This window comes from Tachypleus tridentatus, chromosome 6 (assembly GCF_004210375.1).
Source record: "Tachypleus tridentatus isolate NWPU-2018 chromosome 6, ASM421037v1, whole genome shotgun sequence".
NCBI lineage: Eukaryota > Metazoa > Arthropoda > Merostomata > Xiphosura > Limulidae > Tachypleus > Tachypleus tridentatus.
This window is the reverse complement of record NC_134830.1, coordinates 98,081,316-98,098,868: the sequence shown is the minus strand read 5'-3', so window position 1 is coordinate 98,098,868 and position 17,553 is coordinate 98,081,316. Positions and strand designations below refer to the sequence as shown.

At 34.0% G+C, this 17,553-nt stretch overlaps 1 protein-coding gene across 2 annotated transcripts in view; it reads right to left on the bottom strand.

The window, feature by feature from the left end:
* The window catches only part of LOC143253140 (putative ammonium transporter 1), a 32,037-nt gene extending 15,175 nt beyond the window's left edge, over positions 1–16,862 (bottom strand). Inside the window, exons 1-2 of one of the 2 annotated variants that reach the window (XM_076506474.1) lie at positions 16,038–16,862; positions 116–205 (exon numbers count right to left, since the gene is read on the bottom strand). In XM_076506474.1, coding sequence (XP_076362589.1) covers positions 116–205; positions 16,038–16,398 — 451 coding nt within the window. In that variant the 5' untranslated portion in view covers positions 16,399–16,862. Of the gene's footprint in view, positions 1–115; positions 206–3,638; positions 3,778–16,037 lie in introns of those variants that run through there. The other variant, XM_076506475.1, reaches the window with a different exon arrangement.
* Positions 16,863–17,553: the final 691 nt, after the last annotated feature.

Genomic DNA, 17,553 nt, shown 5'->3' with positions numbered 1-17,553 from the left:
TGTAGAAATATGTGATAGATGAAGTTAGAGGAAATATTTCGTTCTCGTTATACCACACGAATTTTAAAGAAAATATTGTTAGAAATTCTCATAATAATTCAATTTGAATACTCACAGACATTCAGAAGATTCTTGATCAAAATGTTAGTGGTGTTCTTACTCCGGACAGCCCCACATTCCAATAAGGCAAAGCCCCCTTGCATAACTGTACAGAAAATAATATTTTGTAATCAATCATCACAACTTTGGTAAATGCTATAAGACTTATTCATTTTTGGCATCATTTGTTATGTGTTAACACACTTCCAATATTTTACTTCCTTTAGGAAAACGTTTATTTGCATGTTATCTCTAAAATGTACTTTCAATATCCTTAGTTATAATAAATCAGACTTATATGAATTAAGTATTTCCAAGTATTGAAACATAAACGTTCTACATGGAGTTTATTATATAGACTCGCTATTAAAATGGACTGATATTAGCCCAGCAGTTAGCGTTTCGTTACAAAAGTATACTACGTACTTTGGGGCGTTATAAGAATGATGGTGAAATGACACTGTTTGATTTGGTAAGAGTACCCTTAAGGTGGTGTTGGCTAGGCATTTTTCCCACAGTCAATCACTTTAAAATTAAGAACGGCTATAGAAAATATAAAATAAAAACTACGATGATAACAACACAAGACCTGTAAAATTTACGACTCGTGTATAAATAGCAAATAGATAGAGATATAAATTTTTTTGTTAAGTCTTAAGGCCGCTTACAACCGCTAGAGTACTTTAGATGCTGATGCACTATCGGTGACTTTCGGGCAGATTTTATCTGGTAGCACCTTACTTTTCTATAGGTAGCCGTCTCTAGTTTAACAGCGAGAGTCCAGAGGTAAGATAGCTAATAAACACTACCAACTTTTGGGCCACTCTTTGACCGTCGAATACTTTGATCGACCGTCACATTATAACTCCATCACGGCCGAAATGGGGAACATGATTGCTGTTTTTCTAGAGGCAAACTGTAAAAGAAAGGTTCACCTTTCGAGAACGCTCGGGCTGTAGGGTTTCTACTTCATTTCTATCAAGACGTCTCGAACTTTCGTGTTTTTCTAACATTATGATTGTTATAAATAGAGTTATGAAAAACATATATAGTTTTAATGAAGTGTAGTTGTTTCAAAACCGCTGCTAAAAGAGAGAACTAAACCAATATTTTGAAATGGGCATCGGTGCATTAACAGTTGAATAAACAAAATTGGAAATAAGTGTTTATAGATAAATCCAAGTCAGAGTTTTTCACCAACAATCGACAATAATTGGCTCATCTACAGAGGCAAAAATAGTGAAATCCTTACAGTGAAGCATGGTTGGGGTTTAGTAGAAGTTAAGATTTGCATGTAATGTAATGGTGTTGGTGGCCTACAAAAGACTGATGGCACATTGACTGGCAACAACAGGAGACTATTTCATCACCACACCTTCAGAAACACAGTTCTGTGGGTGCGGATGTATTTTCCAATAAAACAACGGTGCCAAGCAAACATCAAATGTGGTAAAATACTATCATGGCTAATAAAAGACTGATGAAACAATTATAAACCATGATATGGTCTATGTGAAAGGTGGACGAATCATGGTGTGTAATACATGATATCTGGAACAATATTCAACAATCACATATACAAAACCTGTGTGGTCACGTGAACAAAAGATATAATGTTCCGTGTAAAGCAAAAGGCTTACGCACAAATATGCAGTTTATAACTTAATCGCTTTTATTCTGTACTTTTTGTAACTACGTGTTTATCATTAATAAATTCACCATGTAGTTATTACTACTCATTATTTTTACTATTATAATTATATCACTTGCACATTTCCGTAATTATTTCCAACGATTTCTTATATATATATATATATATCCTATAGTTGAAAAACGAGTCATTGAAAACTTTTATGCTATTTATTTATTTTTGCTTTCATTACAAACTGTTGGTCTGTTCTTAACTTTCACGAATCTCTAATGACTATTTCAAAAACTAGGTCTGGGACAGGTACAACAGCCTCTTCACTAAAAGTGTGCCTCCTTATTCTTGTAATAAGGAAAATAAGATTAACTCTCAGTATTATTATGAACCTATTTTTTGTTCAATTTTATGGCAAATCAAATTGAATACTATTTACTACCGTTTTATCAAGTAATAATAACGATACAATCTTATCGTTAAATCTTATCGTCATAAATTGTTATTACCACTTTTTAATGTTTTAATCGTTTTTGTTTTATAACGTATTACAGAAATGAAAAAGTTTAATATGTCGTATAATATAATTAGTATTACCATTTACTATTATAAGACATATAGCAGTATTGGACGAATTAAGTTTGCTAGAGATCTAATGGCTATTGCATTTTTTAAGGTGCCCATCGATGACATCGTATATATATATATATATTTAATTTCAAAGTCCAGGACAGAGACCGTGTCAAAGTCTACATTAATCGTGTATTGATAATGCCTCATTATGTAGTAGAGATTCAATTAAATAATCTAGTTAAACTTTCATCTTGTTATGCTGTTATAATTAGCTTTTATTTTTACCATTGTTCGTGTTTTATTAAATTGCATAAATGATAACAATAACATATCTAAGTAGTTTCTTTTTTTGGGTTAGTTCTAAAAGTTTTATCTTAATTATTTATCACTTTCTTCTGACTTTTCTTAACCAAGTTTAGTTGTTTCTTTTACCACACCACGTTAATTCTTACTACTATTGTTTTAGTTTGTTAATTTAATGGTGTAGAAAGAAGTTCGATGACCGAAGAAGGTCGAAACGTTGTTCGCTCTTCTATGTAAAATATTTTCTCAACCCAAACGAGCCGTTTTTGCATATATATTTCTCTACAAGTGGGTTTCCTCGACATCACTGATCAGGAGGTATAAGTATAAAAGCTGATTTAGTTACCTAATCTGTTGCTTCAAGTGCTCCTTCTATTGCATTTCTCTTATTTTCACAAATGATATTATGATAATATTGTTCAAGATGTAGATAGTTTTAGAAGTGGCTTGGGTTATTTTTACTTTCGCACAAAGCTACACGAGGGCTATCTGCGCTAGCCGTCCCTAATTTAGCTGTGTAACACTAGAAGAAAAACAGCCAGTCATCACCACCTACTGCTAATCCTTGGGTTACTCTTTTACCAACAAATAGTGGAATTGACTGTCACATTATAACGCCACCACGGCTGAAAGGGCGAGCATGTTTGGTGCGATCCTCAGATTACAAGTCGAGCGCCTTAACCACTTGGACATGCCCGGTAAAGAGAGAAGACTTTAGAGAAAAACGAATTCATGACCTAAATGATCTAATATAATTTATTTTACTCACACTAAATAAGCTGAACCAGTCTAACAGTAAGTTAGACCAGCAGAATAAATAAATACGCACTAAATATTTGAAGTGTGGAATTCAGGAATATATTCCAAACAAAGTCTGTTGAAACTTGTTCTTGAAAAATTAATAAAAATGACTGAGGTACTTGATGAAAGCTAGATTTGATAGGGTTTAAAAATGCAAATGTTTTAATGAAATTTATACAAGTGATGTCATAGTTACGTGATAGGGAAACTCGTTACTTACCTTAACAAGTTCACATGATGCTAGGCTGTGTATAATGAAGTTCTGCTCAGCTTTTGATTTATCAGATTCAGATAAAAAGAAAGATTATCATGTAAAAAGAGTTTTCATTTATATTACTCCCTTAAAAGATAAAAGCATGTTACGATCATGGCTGTAGTACAGACTAAACCTAATGTTTTTACTCCAAGTATCGGTTAAACTCTTTTTTCGGGACGAAGACGTTTGTTATTAACTCTTCACAAGTCACAGGCAGTTAAACCCTGATGAAGTAACACCCTGAGAAGACAAGTAGAGATTTAATTCCCATGCTTCAAAATAGAAGAAAAAAATATCACAAACACACCTTGAAATACTTTATCAATATGACAAACACACCTTAAAGTAATCAATCAATATGACAAACACACCTTAAAGTAATCCATCATGGTAGAACTTAGTAAACTACATTCGGAACAAACGCTCTTTACATACTGTCTGTTTCTTTAGTGCAAAACTACATAACGGACTATCCGCACTCTGTCTGTTGTGGGGAAGCGAACACTGTATTTTACCGTTTTAGGAATACGAACATAATGCTGACCCACGGGAAGGGGGAGTGTTTAATGTTATTTATATGTTGGAAATTGATCGTTTACTTGAAATGTCGCTTCATTAAAACTGAAGTGTTCTATCCACATCTTTTTCTCGAGTTTAATTCTACTTTGCTTTCATATTTTATGTTAAGTTTGTATCGGTTTTACATTGAGTAAAAAGCAAATCGATAAAAACATATTTTAAACGTTTTTTTGTATATAAGTATTGAAACATTTAGCGCCGATATGATTTAGAATCTAATTGAATATAAAATTGAAATTTAACGAAAAAGTATGATTCATATAGTTATATAGGTTTGTTCTTAGCTTAGTAGACAACATGAATCTAACCTTGAACATTTGATCCCAGTATGTGTAGGCTGTGGTTTCACTAGATAGTAGATAGGGACAGTAAGAATCTCGTTAATTTTTTTCATGCGCGTCACTAATTAGATGTCGAGGAATTTGACTGCCTTAAGGGAGTCATAGGAGTGGATTTCTCTTTCAATTCCCCAAATATCAAGGTTTATTCATTCATCCTGAGCTGGTAAAGTGACAGCTGGTCTGAAAGAACTTGCGACATAGATAGATCCTGCATTTATTGTTTTATTAATAAATAAGGTTTTGTAATTACAAAATCAAATTGAAACCAAGGAGAGAAAAGTTTAAAACGTAAGAGTTTGCTCTGAGTCTTCTAAGAGTAAATAAAGTAGAACATAGATTTAAATTTATGTTTTTGTTTAGATAAATATTTTAATCAAACAGCTGCATTTAACCCTTTTATCAATTCTTTTCGTTTCAACTGAGGCTTCGTCAACGTTTAACTTAAAAAAAAAATTATTAGTGTGTTACTTGGTATTAGTAAATCAAATGTAACAAGTATTAATTGTGTGTATAAGACTGATACATACGCCATGCTATCATGAGATTCATTCCTACCTTAGTGTGCGCCTTAATCCCCTATCAAAACTTGCACTGTTGGAAGTGAAAAAAAATTCCCATTCTACTTATTCTAAGTTCACGAGTGAGATATATACATAATTACGTATATAAGTGTCCTCTTTACACCTCTAAAAATTTTGAATATAAGTGAGAGGATATATTTATTTTACGAAGAAGTAAAATAGTAAGCAAAGTAAGTAATATGAGAACTAACTAATATCAAGGTTTATTCATTCATCCTGAACTGGTAAAGTGACAGCTGGTCTGAAAGAACGTGTGACATAGATAGATCCTGCATTTATTGTTTCATTAATAAATAAGGTTTTGTTAAAAACATAAAACCAAAGACAGTCAAAAAGAGACATATTCTCCCCACTCTTCTCATGAAGGGTTTCAAATGTTTAAAATAATCGAAGGAGGTTGGTAAGAAGAGGAGGAGAAAAATTACGAAAGTCAACTATGTAAAAAGAAAAACAGCCAAAGATAACCATAAGACAGAAATGATTGAATTAGAAGGTAAGCAGTGAAAAATGGAAAAAAAAAGAACCATCATGAAGAAATTATGCAAACGAACAGTTTGGAGTTAGGACAGAGGAAAAGAAATGAAACGATTGAAAAGTTGTTGCTATGTAGAAGCATAAAAGAGCAAATGGTTAAGAAAAGTATTGATCGGTTTAACGTATTTCCTGACACTAACCCTAAACTGTTGGTCTGAGCAACTAAACATTCAGGGTGCACCTCATAACGGCTGGTATGGGTATTAACATTAGGTCATCTTCAGGTTAAACTTGATAGGAAGGTTGAAACGCTGTTCTCTTCTTTATTAGTAAAAGTGTTAATGCCCATACCAGCCGTTCTAAGATACATTTTTATTTCAAGTGGGTTTCTCGTCATCAAGAATTCAAGGTGCACGTGGCGACGTTAAAATTGAGGTGTCAAGGATGGAAAGTTACTAGTTAGCTTGAGCAGAATCATAGTACTTGGCAAAGACTGCTTGGATTTTTAAAGATAAATTTTAATCTGGGTTGATTAACTTGAAAACATGGAGACATTTATGTTGAATGGCTTATGATCATAGTAGGTTTGAGTGCAAGAAAGTGTAGGATGAACTTGTTTTGTTGTACTAAATGTTATATGTAAGATGAACTTGTTTTATTGTACTAAATGTTGTGTTTGTTGTACTACATGTTTTATGTAGGATGAACTTGTTTGTTGTATTACATGTTTTATGTAGGATGAACTTGCTTTGGTGTACTACATGTTTTGTGTAGGATGAACTTGCTTTGGTGTACTAAATGTTGTGTGTAGGATGAACTTGGTTTGTTGTACTACATGTTTTGTGTAGGATGAACTTGCTTTGGTGTACTAAATGTTGTGTGTAGGATGAACTTGGTTTGTTGTACTACATGTTTTGTGTAGGATGAACTTGCTTTGGTGTACTAAATGTTGTGTGTAGGATGAACTTGGTTTTGTTGTACTACATGTTTTGTGTAGGATGAACTTGCTTTGGTGTACTAAATGTTGTGTGTAGGATGAACTTGGTTTGTTGTACTACATCTTTTGTGTAGGATGAACTTGCTTTGGTGTACTAAATGTTGTGTGTAGGATGAACTTGGTTTGTTGTACTACATGTTTTGTGTAGGATGAACTTGCTTTGGTGTACTAAATGTTGTGTGTAGGATGAACTTGGTTTTGTTGTATTGTATGTTTAGTGTAAAATGAACTTGTTTTGTTGTATAAAATATTTTGTGTAAGTTGAACTTGGCTTTATTGTACTGAATATTTTGTGTAGGATGAACTACACATGTACTACATGTTTCCACTCCTTTTAATTTAAAGTTAAAGGTAAACATCTTTTATTTTCCCTAGAATTTCCAAGATTGGAACTTACTTAACACTGCTCAAGATAATTTCTAACTTTAACTTTTTCCAAGTGTTAATAGAATCAAATGGAGAAGTGGTGTCTTTTTGACTGACTCTCTTGTAGGAATAGAAATGCATTTTTAATTAGTCTGCTTAGTTATTCTAGTAGGCCAGTCGAGCAGTATAACTATGGGCACCAATCAGTGTTTTCTTGTGTTAGAAACTCGAGCCTTTATTGCCATATTTAAAAGAGCGTTGGGGTCTGAGAGAGCAAATTTTATGAAATATTGCATGGATGTTTTCGTATGTAACATTCAAAGGGATTTATGCAGAATAACATAGAAACGTTTGTAGAGACAGAGTAGAGTAGAAGTTGATATTATAAGGTTTGAATATAAAGAAGAACAAATAATCCACTGTGATGCAATGTTGTTTTATACACTAGTTCACTAGCAAACTCAATACCACTTACTGATGGCAGAATAAAAAAATACACCCAGATTAAGATCAGCTGCGATTAATCTTAAAAATATGCGTAGAAAATATAAGCTAAAATTAGTGAGTTTATTAATAGAATATATATACATGTATAGGAGAAAGTGGTTCTAATGGTTGTATAAATAAGATGAGATATAAAGTAGTACTGAAAAGTCATAATACCAAGAGCTTGCAAAGTGCCAGAACAGTATAGTTTAAGTTAAAATAGTCCACACAAGAGATGTTTGAACAAGGAGTTAAACAGGAAAGTAACAGTATTATTACTAGCTTCAGTTTAAAAATTCTAAATCGCATTTTTGTAGTGATTTTAGAACTACAACTGTGGTTACTGTCAAGGATTTCCTGATAACTATGAAGTATTAAAGAAACCTTCGTCAAATTTATAAACACTAGATATTTTCCCCCACAGACTTACGAAGTAGTTATGGAAGTCGAGACACATAAAAACACAGAACATGTAAAACTACTTTCACATGACCTTTGAGAAAGTATGAATTTGTAGAATTTCATTTCATTTGTAACGTTTTTTTCTACTTCGTATTAATGGATGCTGTTTTATGAGATTTACAAAACTGAATTTTTTGCTATTTATATAGATCAGTTGTTTACGAAACAATTTTTGAAGACTGCTGTGTTTAAAATATGCATTTATTAGATAACGTGAACAAATATTTGAGCTAAAGCCATCCGTGTATCAATTCTTGAAAAAAAAGTTAACTATTTGATTCATGTTGAAACTGTTGATCATATAAAATTGGACCTTATGAAGTTAGAAGTATGTGGATATTATCCAATACAGATATATGCTGACGATTTTAAAGTATTTGTAGGATTTGGAAGATTCTCAAAGAATATTCTTTCTGTATGTTTAGACAATTACAAAACAAGGGAAGTGGTTGTTTTTCTGGTTAGATGAAAATCGGAACATCTGAAAAACATTTATATTAATTGTAAAAAAATGTTATCGAGATATCAGCGTAGAGATAATACTGAGTATTGTTTGATTATTTAGAATTTTCACGCAAAGCTACACGAGGGCTATCTGCACTAACCGTTCCCAATTTCGCAGTGTAAGACTAGAGGGAAAGCAGGTAGCCATCACCACCTACAGCCAACTCTTTAGCCTACGAATAGTGAGATTGACCGTAACATTATAATGCCTCTACGACTGAAAGAGCGAGCATGTTTGGTGTGACGGGGATTCGAACCGGCTATTCTCAGGTTACGAGTCGAGAGCCTTAACCACCTGACCATACCGAGTGAGAAGATTAATAAAAACAATCAAATTGTAAAAATATCTTGAAGTAGATGATACATTCTTCTTAACAGAGAATATGCTAGTCTCACAATATTATGGTTTTCTTAATAATGGGTGTATCATCTTGATAACATTGTTATATTACACTGTATGATGTTGTAATATTACAATAAGGTCAAAACTGGATATTTTGATATAACCCTCTCAATTTCTTAAGACACTTTCAGACTAACCCTCTCAACTGAGGTTATGATTCCATTCTTACTGGTGTCATTATTCTAGCTGTCCTGACCCTAGGTTGACGAACTATAGCTATTAATCTGCTGTATTTAATTTAATACTGCGATAATTATTACAATTATCTCATCATTGTCAATTTTGCAAATTCTGTTGAAATTGCATAATGTGACGTAAAACATATGCCATTGACAAACTATTGTTTTATACATTCTAAAAATAATTCAGTTGTGTGTGTAAAAACAAGATATCTTTGCCAGCTGTATATGTGTGTTATTGTGGTTCAGGATTAAATCAAGCAAACATGTGTTTGTTCAGTCTGATTCATTTATTTTATTTTTTACCAATGTGGGAAGGAAAACTAAATAATCACTCCAGGGCCCAGACACTTGACTTTCTTGCTTTAAGTTCCTTATCGTATAGCTCCCAGATGTGTATAGCTTTCATAACCTTCCGGCAACAGTTACAGGCACATAATAATAAAATAAAATAAACCAAAGATACATTTAGTAAGATTGAATGGCTTGGAAATTGTATCATGGAGGAGAAAGGGGCTCAGAAAAATCGACTTTAAGAAAACTACTGATATCACCACTGAGCAGAAACAATGGTACCTGTAATCTCTATGGCAATAACCTTAGATCTCTTCTTACTCATCGTTTGAAAATATTTGGGTTCTTACGCAATATAGGTTGATATTGTATAGAGATGTGGTCACATAGTAAAAGCTTATTTCAGGATATTTTCGGCTGCTTGGTACACTACCGCTTGACTATACAATAAAGTGTAAATATAGATTGGATGCACTATACTTTAACGTATCGACATCAAATCGCTTATTTTATGGTAACCTATGGACCATAGGCGTGACATGGCTTGATAATTAGGGCGCTCGACCTGCAGTCTGCTTGACGCGGGTCGATTTATTCGTTTGTTTTGTTTTTAAATTTCGCGCAAAGTTACTCGAGGGTTATCTGTGCTAGCCGTCCCTAATTTAGCAGTGTAAGACTAGAGGGAAGGCAGCTAGTCATCACCACCCACCGCCAACTCTTGGGCTACTCTTTTACCAACGAATAGTGGGATTGACCGTCACGTTATAACGCCCCCACGGCTGAAAAGGCGAACATGTTTGGTGTGACGGGGATGCGAACCCGCGACCCTCAGATTACGAGTCGCACGCCTTAATCCACCTGGCCATGTCGGGCCACGCGAGTTCGAATTTACTTTATCGAACATTCTCACCCTTACAGCCGCTTGTGCTAACGTTAGTATCTGGTGTTCAATCCTATTATTCGTTGGTAAAAGGATAGCCCAGTAGTTTGTAGTGGGTGGCGTTGGCTAGTTACCTTCCATTTAGTTTATCACTGCTAAATTAAAGAGGGCTAGCGAAGATAGCTATGAAGACGTTTTGGCAAAATTCGAAACAAACCAAAACTTTTATGTTATGCATGTTTTAAAACTAATTGTACCGACATCACAATGCTATGTTCATAACTAAAATGATTTTGAAGATATAGTTGAACCTTGTTATATCGTTGAAATAGTTACAATTTAATTGATATTACCGCCCGCTAGGAAGACTGAATAGCTCAGAAATTTTATTCATGGAGCAGAAAGAGTGACTTTAAAGGGCTACTGATATCTCTAATGAGCAGACTGACTGTCACATTAGTGATGTCGAAAAAATCCATTCGTAGAGAAAAATATATATGTAAAAACGGCTCATTTGGGAAAATGTTTTACGTAGAGGAGCGAACAATGTTTCGACCTTCTTCGGTCATCGTCAGGTTCACAAAGAAAGAAAGAGGTAACTGGAAGCTGACCACATGTTTAAAAGGGGTTGTGTAACTACGTGTCGGAATGTAGAGGGCGTGCTTAGATGTTTGAATATATAATTTTATATTATTTTATTTTATTATTCTTATTTATTACATTATTTTTAATATAGGTATAAAGGTGTTCCTTTGTATTGATTTATTTTGGGTTTGAGTTGGTGTATAAGTAAGGCTTCTTTAAATTTGCGTTTGTTTATGTTTGTTTCTTTATTTAGGATTTGAATGTTTTCTATGGTTATGTTGTGTTTATTTGACTTGCAGTGTTCGAAAACGTGTGAAGGTGACTTTTTGTGTTCTTTGAATCTGGTTTCCATTTTTCTACTTGTTTCACCAATATAGCAGTCGTGGCAGTTATCACATTGTATCTTATAAATAATGTTGGTGTGGTGTTTGTCAGTGTAGTTTTTACATAGTATAGACCTTAGTTTTGTGCCTTGTTTTAGAATAAATTTGGTATTAATTGTAATGGCATATTGTAATGGTACTTGCGCTGTTTCATTATTCCATTTATTTTGCAAATATATTCTATCGCTTCAGAGAAAAACACCCCCAAGTCATCACACTGCCTCTCCCATGTTTTATGGTAGGTGCTATGCACTTAGGTACACTACCTTTCACCCTTCTTCCCGCTTGACACACAACCTACGCTTTGAACCAAATATTTCAAAATTAGTCTCATCCGCCCATAACACCCCTTTCCAAGAGTTAAAAGATTTTAGTCTTTTGACAATATTCAGAGATCGAAGTAAAGTTTTTCTTAACTACTGCGCGATCGAAAATTTTATTCACGTTGAGTCGTTTTGTCACTGTAGATCTGATCACTTTTCTGTCATTTGGCACATGGTAGTTCATCTCATGCTTGAGATCAGAAGCAGTTTTTTTTCTGCCTCGAAGGCTGCTTAACGAAGGTACTTAACATCAGTATCACTGAGTTTAAGTGTTCTGCCTCTTTCTTTGCCATTTTTAAATTTACCTGTCTCAGTCTCATGATCTATGATGTACTTGACAGTGTTTGGTGAAAATTTCAAGTCTGCAACAATTTGTTGGAGAGTCCAATCAGCATCACGTATAGTTTTTATGTGAACTCTATGCTCTACCTGGGCCGTGGAAAAACAATAACATTTAATATATAGTGTTAAACAGTGCTTTTATTAAGGTTTATTTGTAGAGGGTTATTAAAATGATTTATTTTAGTATATAATGGTACAATATGCTAGCTCCTTGTTTCTTTCTATACAGTTAAGACACTGCATGGGGTACCATGGCACTTATTTCAGACTCTAAACTGATCATAATGTTCAGAACTCTTATGACCCACCCTCAGTACAAGTATATCGGAATTACGAAGAATAATAAGTATTCTCATCCTCGCTCATGTCCCCCAGTGGCACAGTGCGGACTTATATTGCTAGAAATCAGGTTTCGATTCCTGTGGTGGGCGGAACACAGATAGCTTTTTGTGTAGTTTTGTGCATAAAAAACAAACAAACCCTGGCTCATTCAATTGTGAATAGGGATCCATGAAGTATTACTACAGTGTTGAAGTTTACATTCTATAACTGCGTGAAAGAATTAGCCCCATAAAATGGAAATATAATGAATGATAAAATATTCTATTGCCCTAACACTTTGCACAATACTATATATTATACACTTTACTTAAACATCTTGTGAGAGCTTAGCATCTATATAGTTATAATACATTCATGGCATTGATGTTTAAAGGTAAATATATTATGTGGATAAGTTTGTTTTGTTTGTTTTTTGAATTTCGCACAAAACTATACGAGGGCTATCTGCGCTAGCCGTCCCTAATTTAGCTGTGTAACACTAGAAGAAAAACAGCCAGTCATCACCACCTACTGCCAATTCTTGGGCTACTCTTTTACCAACGAATAGTGGGATTGACCGCAACATTATAATGCCACCACAGCTGAAAGGGCGAGCATGTTTGGTGCGACCGGGAATCGAACCCAATACCCTCAGATTATGAGTCGAACGCCTTAACCCACCTGGGCATGCCGGGACATATATGGATAAGAGGTTAACGTCTTAAACTATATGAAACTAACCTACATGTAAATTTAGTGCTAAACTCTTCCCTGTTTCATTTCTCATTCAGAATTTAACTGTATGCCTACAGAAATTACGATGGCTTATTAATATAATTTCAAAATTTGCTCTGATTCATGACGTATACTTTAATTATTGTTGTTTTTATTTGTTACTTGCTTTTTTGATTAAATGCACCAGTACTAAGAACTATTGACATGAACAGAAAAATTTCGTGTATTCCCACTGTTCATAATATTTGACAATATGTAAGGCCCCCAGGTGGCATAGTAGTATGTCTGTGGATTTACAATGCTAAACACCGGATTTTGATACCGGTGTTGGGGATGGAACGGATAATACTTAAGTACAAACACACATTACGTAAGTAATGTGACCCAACTGAAAACTGATCACTCTCTGACGTAAAATATTCATACAATAGGTACAAATGGTTATACGGACGTAGAGGCGCAGAAAATTGGTTATACCATGGTCAGAAAACACATACTTTCGACAACAGGCATAAAAATGTTGATAGTGCATATCAAACTCTTTATTTAAAGTTGGTACGTTTGAGCTGCCGTACAACACTGATACTACGACCCAGGACAAAAGTAAGAAGATGTGAATGTGTTGTGGAAGAGGAAAGCCAAGTTTATAGTATTTAGGTAGTGATGAGAATTTTTTTAGAAATGCACAATAAATCTTTATTGTTACATTTTACAAACTTCATTGCGAAGTAGAGGATTGACCATAATAGTAGCCAGTACATCATCATACTGGCTTGACAGTTTCAATTCAGGGCTGACTCGCTGAACTATTAATATGAATAGAAATATAAAATAATTAGTTACTTTAGTACAAAGTTCCAATTTTTAAGTTAATTTCAATTAAGTCTGATCCCTTTAAGAGGCTAGGGCCAATACATTAGTCAAATCACTGGTCTAATGCGACAACCCCCTCCTTTAACTCCGTTCACGTCTTTAAAGTTGGGTATACTTTTTCCTTTCTAAGGGAGCAAATACCTGACTAAAAAATACTGAAGTATAGTGTATGTAATAGCAAGTAATTTAGTAATAGAGTGAAAAAGCGATACGAATTAGAACCTATTCTGCATGACTAGCCTCTCCCCCTCTATTGGCACAGTGGAATGTCTGCGGGTTTAGAACGCTATAAACCGAATTTCAATACCCTTGGTGGGCAGAGCATAGATAGCCCATTGTGTAACTTCGCGCTTAATTTAAGACAGCAACAACTGTATGACTATTACCAAAAACGTATCTCCTCTACAACTTCACAATCTGTGCTGTGCCAACCAGAAGTATCAAAATCCATTTTCTTAGTGGTGCGACCCATCAGACCTGCCGATGAGAGGGCTCTGCCACTTTCACTATTAATTTTTCAATATATTTGCTTATATTAGAAAGATGGGAAAACGTGATTTATATTCTTCAACACCGTAAGCATTTCCAATGTTTAGATAATGGAAAAATCAAACTGATGAACGTTATTTCTCTCCATAAACAAGAAAAAGAATATCGGTTGAGGTAAAAACTAATTGTTAACATTACTACACATTACTGATATTCAAACAACACTAAGTTTTATGTTAGTGATATAAAAAATAAAGTATTAACTGGCAAACTGATAAAAATGTAAGGCCCCTAGTGGCGTTGTGTCTGACGACTTGTACTGCTAAAAACAGGGTAGGTACAGCACAGATAACCCTTTTTGTAGCTTTGTGCTTAAAACAAACATCAACAAAAATGAAGGGTGTGCTCTCACCCTAACTTATATCCTCCAGTGTTCGGTGTCCAAGACAACAACCTATGTTATTTATCCTTAACGCCTGACCAAGAATAAGTTAAAATAAAATTAATACAAGTAAACACACTGACTTATGTTGAGAGAGCTTTGATGTGTCACATAAACGAGTTATTATTTTTTACTTTGAAAATAACAATGTTAATAATAACTGCTGTAAGACATTCTGACAAGCCCTGGTATTGGACGAAAGGCTTCGTTAGTACAGTATATGGCAGGTTGAGAGTTAGTTACGTGTTATAACATCATCACCTTTGCTTTCACTCATAAATTTTTATAATTTGACACATTTTTTAGCTGATATTCAACTCCGGACAAGAAAGAGGCGTGTGTAGCTGTAATTATCTTAAACTTTCCAGTCACAGTTAGTTTTAAACAAAGCCACAAGATTTCACTAAATTTCTATTCCCAAATACATTAAATATAATTCCACTAACTATAAAAGATTATGAAATTGATATTATAGTGCAATATTAATAGTAGATTCAACCGAAATTTCATAGGCATAAGAAATAGAAACAATATGATATTCCATGTTACACATTCATAATAAATTAATAGATTTATACCACATGTTAAAACAATTTCGCAAAGTTCAACTATTCATAACAAATTTCTGGTAGTTAAAAAATATTAGATGCATTAAATCTTATGTAACTGAAGATTTCTGCCCAGTGCTCTGAATGTCAAAGTGAAGAAATTCAACCAAGCGCGGGTAAACGGCGGGAATAACAACGACATCTGTCGGTATCGTCGACCGTGACATAAAATTGGGTAATTTGAATTATCGATAGCCAAATGTCTCGTCATCTAATTAGTAACGCTCATGAAGACTAATATATAAAACCCAGTTTAATGTACTCCACTCTTACAATTATGTCAGTTTGTATGGTAAACATTCTACATACTATACACATGAATTTAACTTCAGGAATGACATAGCTATCAGAGCTTTCCCTAAGGACTCTTTCAACCTGCAAAATTATATTTTAACTTCATCATTTTAAATGTATAACACTTTATAACACATTATATGTGCAGGCCTAGTAACAAATGATTCTCCAAAATCAAGAATTTTTTAGTAAATGCACTTTATGTATCAATTCTGGAATGGAATTATATAATGTTAAATATATTTCTATATATTCATCCACTTGAGCTTCTTTATGTAGGTGAATTTTCAACTACACAAATATTTTACAAGTGAATTATTAGTAATTAATTACACTCTAGGAAAGCTCTTGTCTGCTATAACCCAAATAACTACAGATATTTCGTACTACTTTTTTTCCAACTATTAATAAGATGGACTTACAAAATATTATTATCCCCATGGTAAGCAAGAAAAATGTGTCAGCTCCGGAAAAAAATCCATCTATAGCCTTTAAGGGTTCAGTTGTATTATTCAACAGTCCGTCTAAGGTCAGGGAAGAATTGGTGTCCATCACGCTTGTTGTTGTGTTTGAAAATGAGATTGTTGATGCGATAGTATTTGTGTTAAAGACATCAGCAGTCGATCCGTTCATCTTTGTTACTGGCAAGATTAAGGATGTTGTGGTTTCTATGCTAACACTGTTTGTGTTATTTATTCCACCAGGTACTGTGCTGCTTTGTGAGGTTGTTATGTTTGTTGGGTTCAACAGTACTTGAACAGAAGTGGTGTTTACATTGCTCATTTTGGAATTTGGAAGACTTTGAAGTAGATTCTCCACTGGCAAAAGGATGGCTGGTTATCACGTGATCTCACTGTAAAGAACGTAATATCAAATAAACAAAATCCGGAAAGGAAGCTTATAAAATAATAGTTCGAGTAACTTTCCAGTTATTTAAATCTACCTTGCAGTGTACTATTGAAACACAGCCATGAGCATCTCAAAAACTCCACAATACGCACTTCACTTCCATTAGCGATTCCTGTATATTAATTCGTTAAATAGGTTTAATTTCTTTCTTCAGGCCAGACGTTGTTATTGAAAAAATGAGACAAATGCAACAAGAGACAAACTTATTTACAGAGACCTGAATAATAAGAACAAACGCTGGGACTAGAGTTAGACGTAATATCAGCTACAGAGTACTAGCTAACGCCAGTATAACATAAGCCACCTGTGTTATGAACACTTGTGGACTCTCTTACTGTGGTTGGTCTAGTAGAGTGAATCATTCTCGTAATCTCTAGACACAGGTGTCAGGAAAGTAGAGGTACTGTTGTATATGTTTCTTTCCATTATACCTGCAATGTTAGAAGTACCCCTATCTAGCATTAAAAATTGTAAAACAAATATTTTAGTGATGAAGTTGATGTAATAATATTTCTGTTAATTTGTTGTGTAAAGTCTAACAAATATCAAAAACTATTAAAACTTGCCTACATTTAACTATTTCTACGTGTATTTATTTACTAGTAGCTGCGAAAACAAGCATTAAAAACGATATATGGTCATGACTATAACCGCTTTGGATTGGTGTTGTTAGTCACCTGATGAGTTGATGAGACAGTGTAATTCTTCACACTATTCTTTTAGTCATTTGTGTGCCAGATGAGGTGATGAAACATTACACTTCTCAAACTGTTTAGTTAGTTATCTAATAATCTGCTGACAGTATATTTCTGTTTATGGTTGTTCTTTGTCGCAAAAATACGCTCCTCACTTTATGGCCATAGGTGAGCTACAAGCGTAATGGCGAGTACAGTTGCGCCCCCTAGCTTACGATTTCAAAATTATAATTTATAGGAATCAGCTGCTGCTCAACCAGCTTACCCTATAAAATAAATAACCTCTCTATGTAAATGCATATAACATGATCGATTTGTATGAACAAATTTTTCA